The following is an 18297-nucleotide window of genomic DNA, read 5'->3' as shown; positions in this document are numbered from 1 at the left end:
CGACAGGGGGCGCCCGCGGCCCCATCGTGGAGCGTGCACCACGTGGTCCGGAAACGCGCTGAGCCGCGGTGTGGTCGCTCGCCGCGAGGCCCCTTGCGAGGTGGGCGGGAAATCTGCTCACCCGGACCCGCAGGGTAGTACCCAGTACTGAGGGAGGTCGGGACCGAGTGGTGGCCAGGGAGGAGCGAGCAGGCGGAGTGGGAGGCCTGGGCAGCGCGGCGCACGGACACAGTGGTGTGGCCCTGCTTTCCCTTCCCGGAGGCGGCATGTTGCCCTGGCCCTATGCGCGGTGGGCCGTGGACGAGGAACAGGGGCCTGAGCAACAGGGCCCCTCACTGTGCAGTGGCCCCGTCCAGGCTTGGAACTCTGGAGGGGGAGCCCTGGGGGAGCCGGGTACACCCCCACAGGACAGGTGAGGGGGCATGCTGGAGGAACTTGCAAGAAGTCCGGTGGGGGGTCCCACGGTGTGAGGAAATTTCAGTGGTTCCCGCCGACCAGTGGGTATGTTCAGTCTCCCGGCACCAGACACCTTCGGCCTTGCCATGGAAATATTCACACTTGGAGGGGACATGGGGGGAGGCCATGACTGGGGCATCTTAGTACTTACCCTCACCCCACCACCTCCCAGCCCTCAGTCTCTGTCCCCAAGGCCTTCTTGGACCCAGAGACGACGGCAGCTGGCCCCGCTTCCTCCAGGCCTGGTGGCTGAGCAGACCTCAGGAACCCCAGGTAGGTCCTGGGCCTTGCCACCTCCACCCCTCAGTACCCTTTCACCAACTCAAGCCTGTTTTAAGCTCATAAAGTCCCTCCTCGCCCCCGCAGATCCCCTTTCCCCCCAGATCGCCTGGGAGGTGGCCCCCTCAAGGATGACCCAGCTGGCACCATGGGACCCCAATTATGAGGCTAAAGCAGGACCTCAGCTGGTGTGGGTGAGTAGGGGTACCTATGGCTCTGGCCTTGGGGTGGGACAGTATGCTCTGGGAGGAAGTTGAAGCTCCAGCGATCTTTCTTGACTTTCCACAGGGTCCCAGCTGTGCAGCCGGCGCCTCCTTCTCAGGCCGGACTTTGTGTCACCCCTCATTCTGGCCACTGTACGAGGCAGCCTCAGGTAGAGGCCACAGGCCCCTGGCCCCCGCAACAGGACATCAGAATGGCATGCAGGTGCCCAGTGATGCAGGTAACTTCCCTTGGTCCTCCCAGGCTCAGCACGCTGTGTGAGCTCCTCCATGCAGTACTCCCTGGGCTGGGCACCCAGCCTGTCACCTAGCAGCTTCTTCTCCCCAGGGTTCCCGGTGATGTCCCGTGAAGATGTCTTTTTCTCAGACCCTCTGCTGCCCTGTGGGCAGCGTGTTCCTGTGTACCTGTCCAGGGCCCCTCAGCAGGTAAGCATTCTTCCTGCCCTGGGCTCATGCCAGCCTTCATGCAGGGTGCGGGAGGAGACACTTCCCCTTCCTCTCTCTTCAGATGGCGGACTCTCTGCAGCTGCTGCTCCCACCCCCTGTCATGTCCCCCTGGGTCCTCCCCACCCGTTATCCTGGCTGCTCCACTGCCTGGCTCAGTGAGCCTGAGTTGATCGCCCTCACTGGCCTCCTGCAGATGAGTCAGGGGGAGCCGAGACCTAGTTCCACAGGTTCCTCTGCAGCTCTCTCGCCCCCTGCCGGCCCCCCAGACCCTGCCTCTGATCACCCAGGCCCCAGCGTTAACCCGAGCTGAGCTGTTCCACAGACTCCAGACACCCACTGCCCATAGTGCCTCTGGGGGCACTGTGGGCCCTCAACTCTTCCAGAGGTTTTGTTGACAATAAAACAGTGTTGGTTTGCAAACAAGCTTCTTGTGGCATGTAGTAGCCGAATAGGACACCCAGGCAGGGATGGGGTCTATTCCTCCATAGCAGTTTTGGCTGCCCTCAAATTTTTTTTTTTTTTTAGTGAGAGAGAAAGACAGGGAGGAAGATAAGAAGCATCAATTCAGTTGCGGCACCTTAGTTGTTCATTGATTGCTTCTCATACGTGCTTTAACTGGGGGGCTCCTGCTGAGCCAGAGACCCCTTGCTCAAGCCAGGAACTTTGGGCTCAAGTAAGTGACCTCTGGGCTCAAGCCAGTGACCACAGTATCATGTCTATGACCCCACGCTCAAGCTGGTGAACCTGCTCTCAAGCCAGTGACCTTGGGGTTCCGAATCTGGGACCTCAGTGTCCTAGGGTGATGCTGTATCCACTGCCCACTCTCCCACAAATTCTTGTTATTAGTCATTGGTCACGCCCTACAGTGAAGTGGGAAAATAATGGGCCTACAACCTTTTTAGACTGACTAAGGCATCTTTAATGAGGAAGGTACTCAGTGCAGTTCCCCAGACTGAGTATATAACAAGCAAGGATTACACCAGCTCGGCCAGGCCTGGAAGAAGGGAGGATTGTGTGAGCATGTGGCTGGCATTGGGAGAGGCAAACTAGGGAGTAAGGAAGGGGTGGCACATCACTTTTGGAGGACACTAGAGGTAAGATACCTGGTATTTTCATCCTTATGCTGGGGTCCCAGAAGTTCAGCCTTGGAGCTGGGGGTTAGCTCTTTGGCTTGTTGGAGACACAGGCAGATACTGCAGGTATATATGGGGAGGAGGGCAGGTCCCTGTGGGAGTCCTCATCAGAGGCAGGGTGATAGCCAAGGCTGTCCTGACACTCTGGACTGATGTTACACAATTGTGCAGGGAAACAGAGAAGATCAGAGCTTTGGCTGAGAAAGCCTTGAAATTTGTAGGATTTTTTGGAAGGAGGGTGTTCTAGAATTTTCTCTCTTAAAAGAACCCAACTTCTTGGGGAACTTCCTTCTAAAGATTTTCCACAGCTGGAAGGGGCAGAGTGGGCAGTATACCGTAAGGGGAAGCTCAGCACCTTTGTAGGTCATACATCCTAGGGGTATGTCTGGGCTCTAGAACCCCTCAGTTGTGGGAGCAGATGGGAAGGCATTCCTATCTGTATCTTCTCTCCCCCACCTCCCCATCTTTCAGCTAGAACTGGTGGGCCCTCACTATTACCTCCCACCCTTGCCTGCCCCAGTTCTGGGGGTAGCTGTGGGGGGAGCAGTGCATGCTGGCCCTGGGGCTGTTGCCTCGTGCTTCCAGAGGAGGGACCAGGTCCAGTTCAGTGTAGTTGAGTTAGCTGTCTGAGGGGCCTGGAATGGCAGTGTTCATTTGCAAGTCTGGCACCATTTACCAGTGTACAAGTACTCCCCAGCTAGCTTGGACAGCGGCTGCAAGCAGGGTTGACACTCGGCTGGTTTCCAGCTCTCCCCAATGCCGCAATGGGCGCCCTGGAGCCCATGTTCAGGCTCCCTGGCTCCTGGTTTGTAGGAATGGGCAGAAAGTTCCAGGAAGAGGATCTTGGCGGAGAGTGGCTCGTGGGCACGTACTCAGTGCCTCCCAATCCTGGAGCAGCTGGTGGGGAGCAGCATTGGCAGCAGTAGGGGGAGGGGGCGCACAATCACCAAGTAGCTAACCTGTTTCCCTGCCCCTCATGGGCTCTCATAGTTGTTCCTGGGTCCTATGGTATGTGGCTTCCTCCCTGCTCTAATTTCTCTGGTATCCCAGACTCCCCGGGTCAGGAGGGTTGCTTGCCTGCCTCTCTCACCCATGAACCCCCCCCCCCCCCACGCACAGCTCAGGCCATTTTGATTGGACCATGAAGGTGTGTGTGGGGTCTCATAAGGTTGGGGGACAGAGTCTGGAGGTGCTGATTTGGGGATCCCTTGGCAGTGGCTTAGTCCTGCCACTGGCACCACTGTCCTCAAGTTGCTTCATGGAGTCCAGGACAGTCTCATGAATGCTTTGGGCCACCAGGGTATTCAGTGCCTGTAGCCATAACTCCCTGGTACCCATAGGCACTGGAGCTGCTGAGCTCCAGAAAGGAGTCTGCATGGTCACAGCAGTGCAGGCTGAGCAAGGACAGAAGCAGGGCTGGCGGTGGCAATGCCATGGTGTCCCCAGAACTTCTTCCCCTCGGCTTCCACATTATGTTTAGTACCCTCTAACCCAGGCACAGACAGCTGCCACTGCCCAGGCCTGTGTCCATCCCAGCACCTTGGGCCACAGTATCATAGGCCAGACATCCTGAAACAGTGGGGATCCAGGTCCTGGGATTCTTATGGGAACTGGGACTTGGAAGGACAATTGGATGATTACAGGAGGCTGCTGGGCCAGGAGATTGTAGTCACTGGGCACCAAGAACTGATTAAGTGTAAACGCTTGATGTCTGAACTTGATTTCTGTGAGATGGGCTATGGATAGACCAAATCCAGGACAATCCAACCATCCAGTCCTGGTCTCCAGACCCTCTCCATTCACCTGGACTTGGGCTTCACTTGCGGTGGCGCGCCCTCCAGCGGAGCACTGTACCACGCCTGCTGCTCCGCCTCGCCAGTTGCCACCATGCCCAGGCTGCGGTTGCGCGTGTAGAAAATAACCAGGTGGCGCTGGTGCGCGTCCACGCGCTTGCTGATGGTGCATGCGCCCACCGGGCTGACGCTGGGCTTGGGCGGTGCTCTACTGGCGCGAAACTTCTGGTTCTGATAATACTAGAAGCGTGGCGGGTTGGCAGGGAGCACAAAGAAGCGATTGCGCTGGGACTTTTGCTTTTGCAGGTGGCCGCAGAGTCGCGGTGGACCCAGGTGCACATTTGCCGACGCGGACTCCGGTGTCGCCATGGGGTCACCGCCTCTGGAATTCATTCTGTGCCACAGGCAGAGGGCTCGGAGGAGGCTGAGATGGCTAGGAAAAAGCCAGAAGTGGGGTAGAGGTGGCTGCTACCCGTCTTGTTGCCCAGCGTCTCTCTCCTGCTTCTTACTTGAAGTTTAGGGCAGGAGGTCTACAGTGGCCTCTCGCTGCATACAGTGTGTGACCCAGTGGCTGCTGGATGATCAAGACATCCTGGTTTCCGAAGGCCTCGGAGGATAGATTCCGGTCGGCTGCCTGACCCTCCTCCCCTTCCCTCCCTCCCTCCCTCCACCAACAGCTCCAGACACCCCACCCCCACGAAGTTAACCCTCGCGTGCCGCTGGACCTCCATTCTGGTGGTAGGGACGACGTTTGAGTTGGGAAGTCTAGGAGAGGCGGCCTCCTCCCGCTTTGGCAGGGGCAGAGTATGGGGGTGTCTCCACTAATTTGAGCTGACTGCTGGGAAAGTGATACTGTGAGGCTAATATGAATGGAACTGTGTCCTCAGTGATTGCGTTGGCAACGGCATCCGCAGTCTTGGGTCATGGGTGGCTGCGCCAGGCCAACTCTTCCGGATCCAGTACCCCACCCCCCTGGGTCTCTAGCCATCCCATCAGTGCCCTTCCTACTCAGGACTGATTTAGTCCTCTTCCTTCCCATGTAATCCTAGGAGTTAGACCACTGAGCATTGGGTTGTGTTGACATCCAAGGAAACTGTAAGTTGTTTGTGGGTTTGGGGTGATTGGTGTCTTGGGATAAGTAAACTTGTGGATTGTCCCTGTGTACGGTCCATACCCACCTGAATCCCCATCAAGAGACCAGGAAAGGTGAGCCTATGGAGGAAAAGGCCATCTCTCAGGCATTTCCATAATGCTGCCCCACTGCCCTCAGTCCCTTCTCACCGCCACTGTCCCAAAATGCCACCATGGGCCAGTTGAAAACTCTGACTACAGTACAGACCCTCTGGTGGGGGAATCCTCTGCCCTTGCTTGAGGTTTGAAATGGAGTTGGAATTTAGGCATTTTAACACCCCACTTCTGATTTCCCATGGATCAACTCAGGGAAGATGACACTGGTCAGTGCACACTCTACAAGACAAACCAGCAATTGACATGGATAGGAGTCTTAGAAGACCTCATGATGCCTGGCCTGTGGTGGCGCAGTGGATGGGGCGTCAACCTGAAAATGCTGAGGTTGCCCGTTCAAGGCCCTGGGCTTCCCCGGTCAAGGCACGTATGGGAGTTGATGCTTCCTGCTCTTTCCCCCTCGTGTCTCCCTTCTTTCTCTCTCTCTCTCCTCTCTCAAATGAATAAATAAAATCTTTTTTTTAAAAAAAAGAAGACCTCATGATACCACTTTCATGGCAAGTAAGATATTTAAAAGGGGGGAACTGAAGGTTGGAGAGGGTAAAAGGGCAATGTATGGTCCCAATAAAGATGGTGTTCGGGGAGGAACACATGTAAGCAAGGAGATGTAACATGAGTATGGAATCAAGGAAACCTGATTCTTTTTCTGACTAGTCCAAGGGCCAGGACAGCCTGAGCAGAAGGTAGAGCTTCTCCACTTCCCAGGCCTGAAGGAAGGAGCTGGAATACTGGAGGTGCCAAAGAGGTGCTGCAGCTATCACTGTGGGTGGGCGTTGACCAAGGAGACAGGTATGTGGATCTATCAGTAGCCCAAAACAGTATGTTCAAGGCCATAGTCCCGTGTGGTCTTCATCTATGTACTATATGCCAGTGTGCAAAGTGGCAGGGACAGAAAAACCATCTGCAGGTCCCTCCCCTTCCCAGTCTAGCTGCTGACTCAAAGGGTACCCATAGGGCCCACATACCTGCTATGCTCCTGGCCTAGAGTCTTCTTCCCCAGGCTTGATTTAAAGCTACCCAGAGGAAGGTCTCAACATACCTACTCCTTTCTACTTCCCATCAACTAGGCCACCTTGCTGCACTCCAGTCCTGTAAAATCACAGCTACTGCCGCAGAGCAGCTCCAGATCATCTTGTTACTTAACTCCTAAGTGCTGGGTAAAGATAAAGCAGGAAGCAGCAGGGACCCTAATGCCTGGGTTCTGGGCAAGTAGCAGTGGCAGATAGGTTGGTAATCAACACCAGGTAATTTAGCCTGCTGGGTACTAGGAACAGCCTGGAGCCAAACAACTGGCATAATCAGTTAACCTAGCAACTCTGCCCTCGTCCTCACCCAGACAAGATTTATTCTAGTTTGCTGCCCTGGTAATTTGAGTTGTTCCCTAGGTACAGGAAGTGGCAGAACTTCAGCTCTGCTGGGAACACTTCCCAGAAGGGTCCACTTGTGCATTCTTCTGCCAGGTGCAGAGCAGCTATGGGGTAAGATCTGTGCTTTCTAAGTCCCTGTGGAGATATTTTGTTACCCGGGAAAGTAACCTAGATACAGGAGGTGGGGGTACTAAGGTCAGGCTGTTCTCATGTGCCCCTTCCTCCCTCCATTCTGGGCTCCCACTCCTCTGAGAAGGGAGGGTGATGCCATTTAGCTCCTCCCTTCAGTCCACCCCCTCCATGGTTCCAAGGTGGACAGAATGGAGCTCTTCACACATAGTCACAGGTGACCTGCTGAAGGCTGGAACCAAGGCAGAGGATGGTTGTCTGCAGAGCAGTCACAGCAATGGTCAGACGGAACATGAGGACTTAGAAATGTGGTGGGAGCCTGGGTGAGTTTCTTCAGACCCATGCGGTGTGTGCAGTGGGACTCAGATTTGCAACTACCAGGGAGGGCCATGCAAGGATGCCCCAGGGTTTAAGGCAGGAGGAACACAGCCCAGTTATTTAGACATTTTCTCTTAGGTCATGGATTTTTTCCACTTTTTGTTACCTAAAGAGAGGAGGCCCAGCTGCCAAGAGAGGCAGCTGCAGTCCTAGTCTTGGCTTGTGCTGGGGAAACTCAATTTTTCTGCCCTGGGGTCTGAGGCTGACCCAGTGCAACTTCTGACTAGTCATCCAGCTCTGGCCTGTGAGCTGGCTGGAATCCTTGTCAGACAGAATGATTGGAAGGCAGGGAGGGAATACTGCAGGAAGGTCCTGCGCCCAGTTACCAAGCAGTATGGAAATCCCTGGGAAAAAGCAGAAGTGTGACTGAAACACGCAGAAAGAGGCACTGCAGCTCCTGGTCCTTTAAATCTCACCTCCAAATCTCAGTGTTTTGGTTAGGAAAACAGGGGTGGAGATGGGGAAGAAGGAAACGACTCCTTCCCTTACTACACAGCACAGATACCAGCTTCCCTGCCCTTCCCTGGCTATAAGCAGAGAGACAGCCAAACAAAGAAACAGCGAGGACAGAGAGATAATCAGGGTGACAGAGAAAAATACAAGGGAACAGACAGAACATGGTAAGTCCAGAGTAAAAAGGATGGTGGTCCACCCTGGGAGATCCCACCAGGAAATGGAAGGCAGGTAGAGCCTAGGAGAATGGAAACAGACAAAGAAAGGATAGGTGGAAGCCATGTCTGGTTGGGCAAACAGCAGCAGCTGGAGGTATTTCTAGAAAAATCTTCAAAGTATATCAAGTGATAACCCAATTCCCATGTCTCCTTACTGTTAAGGCTGTTAAAAAGGTCACTGCGTAGAAAGACCCAGAGAAATCCTAAGAATGAACAGCTAAAGGGCCAGGAGTTCCTGGGAAATGTGGAAAAGGGTAGGACCGTTTTAGACAGCAAGGTCAAGTCCTGTGCCTCTCTCCTCAGCCAGGTGAAGTGTTGAGCCCAAGTCTCCTGTCTTCTTATTACACAAACAGCCCAGACACCAAGACTGTTGACTCAACATCCTCAGATGGAAACATTCTGGGGAGGGGCTGAGAATGTACCTGGGAATGGTCTAGCCCCATCAGGTCCATTCCCATCTCCCAGCTGGCACTTCCTCTTTTGCCCACCCCTACCCTCGCTGGGAATTGCTCCCTTCACTACAGCCACCAATCCCCTGTCCCTGGCAGAGGCAGCCCTTTTCCTGCCCTCCTGCCTGCTTCCTCCCATTGCTGACATGGGACTCCAGTTCAGATAGAGGCTGCTCTGTGGGCAACGAATCCTGTCCTTGGCCAACAGCCGGCAGCATCGCAGGCAGCATTATCACCAACCCAGGCATCATGTTGATCGACAGGAGGGCATTCAACCTGGCCCAAAGCAAGACCATGTGAGCCATTTTTTCTTTCAAATGCAGTTCTTTTCCAACATTGCCTGTAATAGCTTTGGTGCAGAGATTTGGGGGCCAGGGAGGTACATGAAAAAGAAATAAATAGCCAATTGCACAAAGCCTTTCCCTGGAAAAACCCAAGCTCTGGGGTGGTCAGGACATGTGGTTGTCCTCCCCCTCACCCCCCAGAGCTCTGGCTTTGCTGGTCGAGGCACAGATGGGATTCATCCCATTCCCCATGTAAAAGAGCTGTCCGGGAGAGGGAGAATGGCTGCGTGTGTCTATGTCTCTCTCTGTGTATACATAAATGTGTGTGTGTGTGTGTGTGTGTGTGTGTATCTATATATATATAATAGGCTATATTAGAAAATTCTCTATGTATAAATATAAAACACTGGTATCCAAACATGACACTACAACTAACTAAAGTGCTTGACAGGAGTTGGGCAAATCTAAGTATATAGGTAAAACTAGTCATCCTGAGTGCCCAGGATGAGGGAGGGAGCTGGCGAAGCAAAAACATGAAGAAAAGGGTGTGCTGGCCCAAGCCAGGGCACCAAGGGCACTCTGGTTCCCCAGGGCCTTCTCGGCCTCTCTGACCACTGTCCCAAGTCAACACCACACCCCATCCCCACCTTTACCCTGCTCTTCCCACTACACTTCTGTCCATGAGAACAGTGTTGGAAAGCTGGGCACGGGAAAGAGCTCCCCCAGAGGAAGGCTGGTCAGCCTGTGTCCACAGCTTCCTCTCCTCTGTCCATGGGGTTGGGAATGAAGGGAGCACTGAGTATACTGAGGGCAGGAGAAGAGGATTACTGTCACCAAAATTAATCATTTGGGAAATAAAACACCATCGCTCCTCTAAGCCAGGCCCTGCCTTTTCTGGTCCTGGGCCTCCTGCCTAGGTGGGGGCTGGAAGGAAGAAGGGAGGAAGCTGTCCTTTTATCTGCAAGCTCCAAGCAAAGCATTAGCATCTCCACCACTTCCAAGGCCCCTACCCTGCAAAGCAAGGCCCATTCTAGTCTGAGACCCACCGAAATACCATAGGCAAGTGGTTACCAGAGCTCTAGGGAGTAGAGGGGCCCCAGAGAGCAGGGAGTAGGCCCCCCAGAACACAGTGCTACAAGAATGGGTTGGTGGTCGGAGGTTTGGAGGCAAATGGGCTTGAGGAAGATCCAGTCTGGAAAAAAACAACAACCAACACAAATTGTTAGATTGGAGGAGAAAAGTTAAAGGCCACAGAAGAAATGTAATTCAGGACTCCCTTCTTCCTCAACATTACTGTGCTGAGGGAAGTGGCAATGTGAAGAAGCTAAGAGGCAAATGGAGGCTGTGGGGGGGTGGGAGATGACAGGCCCATTAACGAACTCACTCATCCCTGGCTTGGACAAGGCAAACCTTTATGAGGAAGGGGCCTGAGTTCCACCCCACATCACCCTTTTCTCCTGGAAGGTTTTTGTCCTCAAGCTCCAAATGAGAGGCCATGCCCCACACCATGATACACAGGGCCACTTACCATGAAGGGGTTGGTGGAGATGCCCGCTGGCTGGCTCAGTGGCTTCTGTCCCAGCTTGGCTGATCCTATGTCACTAAAGGAAGAACCTGGGAAGCAAGAGCAAAAACTCAGCAGACACGAGCCCTGACCCTCATACAGGTACTAACTAGCTCCGTCTGCCTCCCTGTAGCCAGGCACAGCTACATCCCATGTGGGCAGTGAAAGGGGGCTCCCTAACGGTGGGAATAAGGTATAGAGTAGTGAGAGGACACAGGCAGGTCTGGGGCTTCCCTGATTCCTCCCCTATGGTCCAAAGTGGAACTAGCTCACATGTCTGGCTCCCTAATATTCCTGTGGGTACACACACACACCCATGGAGTCCCTAGGGGTGGGGGAGGGGAATGGGAATGAGGAGGGTGAGGTCTGAATCCCTTACCATTCTGCTGCTGAGCCACTGAGGTCTGCAGGGAGAACATCGGTGGTGGGAAGGTGCTGGCAAAGGCCCCGGTGGGTGGCACTGTCTGGGGGAAACCAGGCCCAGCACTGCTCATCGCAAAGCCAGGTCCTATGGAGTGAGGGACATGAAGCTCAGGCAAAGTTCTGGAAGGTAAACTGGAAATCAGCTCTTCCTAAATCCCTTCAAGGTGGGAAAATAGGACAGAGTTCTTCCCTAATCAAAGGTACCTGGTCGAAGTACCCTGAATGAGCCATGGAACTTAAGCTTCCATGCAACCCACCAAACCTGCCTGCTTTCTGCCCATATGGCTCAAGGCATGGAGAGCAGGAGCATAGTACAGAGCTGGGGCGGCTTTTGGCTACTTATTAAACTGAATCAACTAAAGCTAATTATTAGTCCTTTCGGTGCCTCATTTACCTCATCTCTAAAATGAGGCAGTACCTATCTCCTGCGGCTGCTATAAAAATTAAAAGCGGATATAAAGCCTTTGGCACTGGGCCTGCCACATGTCTGGAAACTATTATTCTTCTCTCTTCAGGCCTCAAGATCTTTGAGAACAAAAAAGGGCATTTGAAGAGAGAAACGCAGAGGTTGAGGAGGGACAGGGTAAGAGAAGACCATATGACTCTGGCTGATGAGGGCAGGAAATAGGGTCATGATTTCACATGGCTCACCTTGGACACAGAAAGGAGAGTATGGCTTCCCAAAGGGACACTGAGGGATGGAGAAAGGAAAACCACTGCCACTATCAGTGCTAAAATAACTTGCACAACTGATGCAGGTAAGGAGCAGTCTGTTTTTTCTAATTCTAAAATTCTGATACTGTGACTGGGATGCTTTTTTTTTTTTTAAGATTTTATTTATTGATTTTAGAGAGAAGAGGGAGAGAAAGGCAGGGGACAGTAGGAGGGAAGGAGTGGGAAGCATCAACCCATAGTTCCTTCTTGTATGTGCCTTGACCAGGAAAGCGTGGGGCTTGAACCAGCGACCTTGGCATTCCAGGTTAATGCCCTATCCACTGCACCACCACAGGTCAGGCAAAGATTTTATTTATGGATTTCAGAGGGGGGGAGTGGGGGAGGGTAAAGAAAGGGAAGCATCAACTTGTAGTTGTTTCTCATATGTGCCTTAACCTGGCAAGCCTGGGGTTTTGAACCAGTGACCTTAGCATTCCAGGTTAACGCTTTATCCACTGTGCTACCACAGGTCAGGCTATACTTTTTTTTAAAATTATTTTTATTTATTTATTCATTTTTTTAGAGGGGGGAGAGAGAGAGAGAGAGAGAGAGAGAAGGGGGGGGAGGAGCAGGAAGCTTCAACTCCCATATGTGCCTTGACCAGGCAAGCCCAGGGTTTGGAACCAGCGACCTCAGCATTCCAGGTCGATGCTTTATCCACTGCGCCACCACAGGTCAGGCCAGGCTATACTTTTTGCCCACTAAAATGAGTCTAGCCTGGGTTGGGTGGGGAAGGGCAGTCAGGGGACCTTGTTTGGGAGGACCGCAACCACCAGTTGAGGCTGCCTGCCACGTCTCCTGAAAGTCTGAGAGGAGGGTGCAGGGAGACACGTGCAGGGAAATCTGTGCTGTGCAGACAGGCCAGGTGAAAGTCTGGGAGCTTACCTGTGGCCAAGCCATTGGGCTGGAATGGGTTTGTGGAGGGCAGCTGAGGGTGAGCAGCAGGTGCTGTGAAAGGGTTGGTGAAGGCTGCTCAGGGGGAATGGGGTAGAAGTGAGAAACAGAGATGGTTATTTTTTTTTCACATTTGCTTCATGTTGTGATAACTGAGCATTTCTCTAAATCTTCTCTCCACTCCACCCAGCCCTACCCCGAGTCCTCAATTCCCTCTAGGACTTGGATCCCTTTCCTGGATCTCCCCAGACAAGACTCACCTCCAAAGGCAAGTCCTGTGCTGCCACCTCTGCCAGTTGTGGCTGACTGGAGCGTGGGGACCTGGCCAGTCATCCCAAAGAAGCTGCAACATGGGGAGAGAGGTCGGCATGCACATCTTCCAGGACTAAGGAGACAAGCTGGGCAAGGGACTGGGGGAAGGCAGACCCGGCACTGCCAGAAAGGAGGAGCTGAGTGGGCTGCAAAAAGCAAGGCCAGGGGTTCTTGGCTGGCTCTCCTGCCCTAAGGAAACCCCCCAATGTCTGTGCCTACCTGCTAGGGATACCTCCAGCTGATACCCCAGGTCCCAGGAGGCCACTCATATCTGTGATGCTGTTGGGCTGACTAGCAGTGACAAGAGGAGAGGCACCAAATGGAGTCACTTGGCTGCTCCCTAGGAAATAAAACAGGGAATGTTGGGCTGAGACAAGATGGAAGGGGCAGGAGAAGAAAGGAGGTGGAGTGCAGTGGAGGAGTGAACTGATCACATGAGAGGCACCACATGGATTCTCTGAGCCAGCCCATTCTTCTCACAGATCACCCAGTTCTCACCACTGAGAATTCCAGGCCATGTGATCTCAGTCTCCCTAGATTCCCAAAGCCGCCAGTTCTGAGAGAAAAGCAGTTCTTCCTCATGTCAGGTCACCATCCCTCCTGCTCTAGTTTGACTTACACTTCTCATTTTTTCCCCTCAAGAGACAGAAGAGTCTGTAATTTCCTCAAAGCAGCAATTCCATTTATGGATACATCTTATGAAGAGCAGGTAGGGGGTGGAACTGTGAAGGACAGAAAGATTCAAGGACACTTGGGAGACTCGTTGCACGTGAAGATGGCACTGGAGGTGATGCGCACCAATCTCCAGCTGTCAGCACCCCCACCAAAGCTACCTCTTTTTTGGGAGCCCACACTGATGCTATGAGCTTAGGCACACGGCTCACTGGGAAGAGCCAACTCCAGGGTTCTCCTGCTCTCCCTGGTGCTAACATCTAAAGAGAAAAAGCAGGGGGTGAGCCCCATGTGGTAGTTTTACAGAACTGTCGGCACAACAAGAGTCCTGGTAATCCCGAGCAATCTCATCTCACAGAAAGAGGCCCGAGGCCCTGTCATTTTACAAAGGCCTGTCAACCATACTGGTCTGCTATGAGGGTAAAACAAAGCTACAAATGGGAAAAAAGTTTTATTTTTATGAGCACTGGAAGACTCATTACTGAAGGGAAACACTTGGCAGTGTCTGAAACATGACAGCGCTCAAGAACAAATGAATATTTGAATAGGTAAAGTGAGAACTGGATTCTAGTTTTAGTTGTGTTTCTACCACTTGCTACTGCTGTAATTTTAGCAAACCATTTCATTCTACATTTTCTTCTCACCCTCTCATAGGGCGGCTGCTAAGGCTCTCTGAGATAAGTTTTTTGAAATCTAAAATATAACGCAAATGTGAGGTATTATCATAATCTATGATTTAAGAAACAATCTGCAGGGTCAGAGAAGCAAGAAAGTCTCAAAGGAAACATATGATGGCTGGCTTGATCTTGAATACAAGTGAAGAAGGCCCTCCCTGAACCCTCAGCTACATGCTCTGCTTCTGCCTTGAACAAGAGGCCACACCCATGGCCTTGGCCTGCTAACTCCTATTCACCCTTTAGGCTTAACACAGGCATGTCTTCAGATGAGCCTTTCCTGACACACTAATGTGAATTTGACCCTGGTTTTCCTCTCATAGCACCTTGTTCTTTTCCTTCATTGTTCTTGACATATTTGTAGTAATATTTTTTTATTTCTTTCTTTCTCACCTGTGTCCCTGCTAGACCAATTCCACTGCCAGGAATTTTCTTACAGATACAACTTGCAAGTGCAAAACATAACATACAGGGTTATTAACTGCAGCACTGTTTAACAGCAAAAGACCGAATCTTCCTAAATATTCATCAACAAAAGATCGATTAAATAAATTATGGTATATATTATACATATGTTGGACTATTAAAAAATGAGGTTCTTAATGTACTGATAAAAGATCTAACAGTACCATAAAATTTAAAAAATCAAGGTGCAGAAATATGTCATAAAATATGTAAAAAGAAAGAGAAAATGGGACAATAAAAATGAGTAAGTAAAGGCCATTGGCTCCTCTTCCCGAAGCAGGGCTTTGGAGAGGAGTTGCGGCAAGAGACTGGCATAAGGCTGTGGAAACATTCTGTAGAATGGGAAACTTAAGCATATTTGTGGAAAAAAGGGAAGATGTCAGCAGAGGTGAATAAATGAAGGTGTTATTCAGATAAAGCTGATGGGACAAAACCCTGCAGAAAGTGGGAAAGGACAAGAGGGATCCTTCACAATGGAAGGTATTTTTCCTCTCAGGGACAAGGTGAAAAAGAAAGCAAAAGACAGGAGACAAGGAAAGAAGGAAAGGCAAAGTCAGACTGGTTCTCCAATCCAAAATGCTCCCTGGCTCCTTCAAACCTCATTCTGTTTTGTCAGTAAAGTTTTGGGCTTTTTTCCTGAATGTAAAGAAGTGTAATTTGAATCTCCATGCTCTTTCTTTTCTAAAGGCTGAGGCTATATCTCTCCACACCCCCCCCCTTTTGAGAGCCTTATTTCTTTTTTGTGACAGAGAGAGAGAGACAAAGGAACAGATAGGAACAGACAGACAGGAGGGGAGAGAGATGAGAAGCATCAATTCTTCGCTGCGGCTCCTTAGTTGTTCATTGATTTCTTTCTCATATGTGCCTTGACCAGGGGGCGAGAGCAGAGCGAGTGACCCCTTGCTCAAGCCAGCGACCTCGGGGTCATGTCTATGATCCCACGCTTGAACCAGCAGCCCTGCACTCAAGTTGGTGAGCCCATGCTCAAGCCAGCGACCTCGGGGTTTTGAATCTGAGTGCCCTGTGTCTCAGTACAACATTCTCTCCACTGTACCACCGCCTGGTCAGGCTCTCCAAAAACCCTCTTTAAACGTATCTTCACTGTACGTGGTACTGAGCATAAGTGACAGTGACCAGGCTCTAACTTGGTAAAGCTGAGAATTCAGCAGGGAAGATCAGTGTACAGTGCCTGCCTGCTACAGGTCCCAAAGATGGGCTGCTTCTGGTGTACCAGCACTTAAAGGACAGTGCTCCCCTTGGCCAATCTTCCTCTCCAACCTCTGGACTTCCGAGAGGAACAAGTGCTAGGCAACAGTGCTGCTGTACATATTTGGTCTCTAATCCTCTCCACTCCACAGGCCGTGAGGAAGGCTGGAAATCCAGTAGGATGGTGTTGGATCTTCTGATTTTCCAGCTCCAGGCCCTTCCCTTGCCTGACTGACTCAGGGTACATGAAATTTCTGAGCAAACACAGCTCCCAGTCCTCACTTAGGTCAGTCCTGCTCTGAGCCTTCATGTCAGGGAGCTCCCCTCAGTGAGGACTACTGCCCTTCTAGGCTGTCCTTCCATCTGCAGGCAATGCGACTCCCTGTGGACACTAGAGGGCAGAGCTGGCCCTCAGCTGGAGTGAACACCCTCATTCTCAGAAAGGAAGCTACTGCTAGGAATATCTGTGCTTGAGTTTGTTTCTAATACACTTCCACAGCCTCACTCTCAGAGCCTTATTTGTACACATGCTTTATAGCAGTTTCAGGGGGAAACTGCAGTTTTAGAAACCTCTTCTTTCTATGCTCCCTCTCAGAAATATAAAAATACCTGTACAATCAGACTTGTCAGAAGAAATACCCACTTCTTACCAGTATCTCCCTACTTCATACCCAGTAGTTCTTTATGTCACACTAACAGAAACAACCTTGTGATCATGGTGTGGTGCAAAGTGAACGGAATCTGCCATTTAGCCATTCAATTTTGGCCAAGTCACTGATCAAGTTTCCTCTCCTGCAAAATGGGGAATCTTTCCTTCCTCCTGGAGATAATCCATGGATGCTCCTAGCAATGGCAAGAGCTTCATAAATGCTAGTTGGCTCTGGATAGGACTGCAGACTCTGCTTTTTGAGATGGTCAGACAATGGACAAAAGTTTTGTTAACATAGGCAGGTAGCTAGATATTGATGGGGAAAGACAGCAAAAGTAATTGGACATTGTATTTTATAAAACTTAGAAAGCCTGCTTCAGTAAAAATCTTCAACAACCCATTTAGCTTAATTTGCTAGAAGGCTAAAACATTCACAGATTAGCCCACTGTGCTCTCTAGACTGTTAAAAAAAGACCAGGGCCCTGGCCGGTTGGCTCAGCGGTAGAGCGTCGGCCTAGTGTGCGGAGGACCCGGGTTCGATTCCCGGCCAGGGCACACAGGAGAAGCACCCATTTGCTTCTCCACCCCTCCGCCGCGCTTTCCTCTCTGTCTCTCTCTTCCCCTCCCGCAGTCAAGGCTCCATTGGAGCAAAGATGGCCCGGGCGCTGGGGATGGCTCTGTGGCCTCTGCCTCAGGCGCTAGAGTGGCTCTGGTCGCAACATGGCGACACCCAGGATGGGCAGAGCATCGCCCCCTGGTGGGCAGAGCATCGCCCCTGGTGGGCGTGCCGGGTGGATCCCAGTCCGGCGCATGCGGGAGTCTGTCTGATTGTCTCTCCGTTTCCAGCTTCAGAAAAATGAAAAAAAAAAAGACCAGGTATTTCCAGTCCCCCAGTGTAAAACCAATTCATACCCAAACTATGGGGGTAGGACTTTCTGTTCGCACTTTAAGACATGTAGAGTAGATTGGGAGGAACCAACACCAGCTTGCAAAATTCTAAACTGATTGGTTAGCTTAAGGAAAGTTAATTCTTCCCAGCCCCAAAATATGAACATGGGTTTAACAGAGATGCGGCCCTTATTATTAGCCACGTTTGCAGTCATGCAGTGAGAGCTGGCAGCCAGACGATCTCCCAAGTACAGGCTTTGAGCAGTACATGGACTGGACTGAGTTGGGGGTTTTTTTTGACAGAGAGAGTCAGAGAGAGAGACAGATAGGGACAGACAGACAGGAAGGGAGAGAGATGAGAAACATCAATTCTTCGTTGTGGTTCCTTAGTTGTTCATTGATTTCTCATATGTGCCTTGACCGGGGGCTACATGAGACCGAGTGACCCCTTGCTCAAGCCAGCGTTCTTGGGCTCAAGCTGGTGAGCCTCGCTCAAACCTAATGAGCCTGTGCTCTAGCTGGCGACCTCGGGGACTCGAACTTGGGTCCTCCGCATCCCAGTCTGACGCTCTATCCACTGCGCCACCGCCTGGTCAGGCTGGACTGAGCTTTGATATAGGCTAAAACAGTGTTTTTCAACTGCAGGTCTGTGAACCAGTGCTGGCCCACCAGAAATTTCATGCAGGTCCACGAGACTGGCAAGAAATTTCTGGCAGATTGGCACCAGTCTGTGGACTGGCTGTTGAAAAACTCTGGGCTAAACCATGGCATAGAATATCTGAACTTCGATCTTTATACTGGGCTTATTGAAGACTAGACTGGAGTTTTTCCTTGGCAAGACAGACTAACAGATGAGACATTGGAAACCTGTGAACAATGTGTATTTCAACTCTGACTAAATCTTACTGAAAAAACCTAAGCTTCTCCATGTTCAGGTTTTAGAAAATGACCCCTTTTTTTAAATTTAAGGCAAGAAAGAGAGAC

General features: G+C 51.5%; 2 protein-coding genes across 4 annotated transcripts in view; one reads left to right on the top strand and one right to left on the bottom strand.

Moving 5' to 3' along the window:
- Nucleotides 1-9: 9 nt before the first annotated feature.
- Nucleotides 10-4970, top strand: SAP25 (Sin3A associated protein 25). Of its 2 annotated transcripts, none has more exons than XM_066274409.1 (5): nt 10-729; nt 823-929; nt 1024-1177; nt 1285-1382; nt 4636-4970. In XM_066274409.1, exons 1-5 carry the CDS (start codon nt 504-506, stop codon nt 4786-4788), a joined length of 738 nt encoding a protein of 245 aa, XP_066130506.1. In that variant the 5' UTR covers nt 10-503; the 3' UTR covers nt 4789-4970. The 2 variants fall into 2 exon arrangements, with proteins under 2 accessions (XP_066130506.1, XP_066130505.1); XM_066274408.1 differs by lacking the exon at nt 4636-4970 and adding an exon at nt 1465-1728.
- A 1128-nt stretch (nt 4971-6098) lies between these two features.
- AGFG2 (ArfGAP with FG repeats 2) overlaps nt 6099-18297 on the bottom strand; it is a 29121-nt gene continuing 16922 nt past the window's right edge. For both annotated transcript variants that reach the window (XM_066274406.1, XM_066274407.1), the window contains exons 8-13: nt 12979-13099; nt 12708-12790; nt 12439-12522; nt 10796-10924; nt 10381-10466; nt 6099-10044 (exon numbers count right to left, since the gene is read on the bottom strand). In XM_066274406.1, the coding sequence (XP_066130503.1) occupies nt 9985-10044; nt 10381-10466; nt 10796-10924; nt 12439-12522; nt 12708-12790; nt 12979-13099 (563 nt within the window). In that variant the 3' untranslated portion in view covers nt 6099-9984. The remainder of the gene's footprint in view (nt 10045-10380; nt 10467-10795; nt 10925-12438; nt 12523-12707; nt 12791-12978; nt 13100-18297) is intronic.

The sequence above is a fragment of the Saccopteryx bilineata genome, chromosome 4 (assembly GCF_036850765.1).
Source record: "Saccopteryx bilineata isolate mSacBil1 chromosome 4, mSacBil1_pri_phased_curated, whole genome shotgun sequence".
NCBI lineage: Eukaryota > Metazoa > Chordata > Mammalia > Chiroptera > Emballonuridae > Saccopteryx > Saccopteryx bilineata.
Note: the sequence above shows the minus strand (reverse complement) of the source record. Positions and strands in the feature narration are given on the sequence as shown.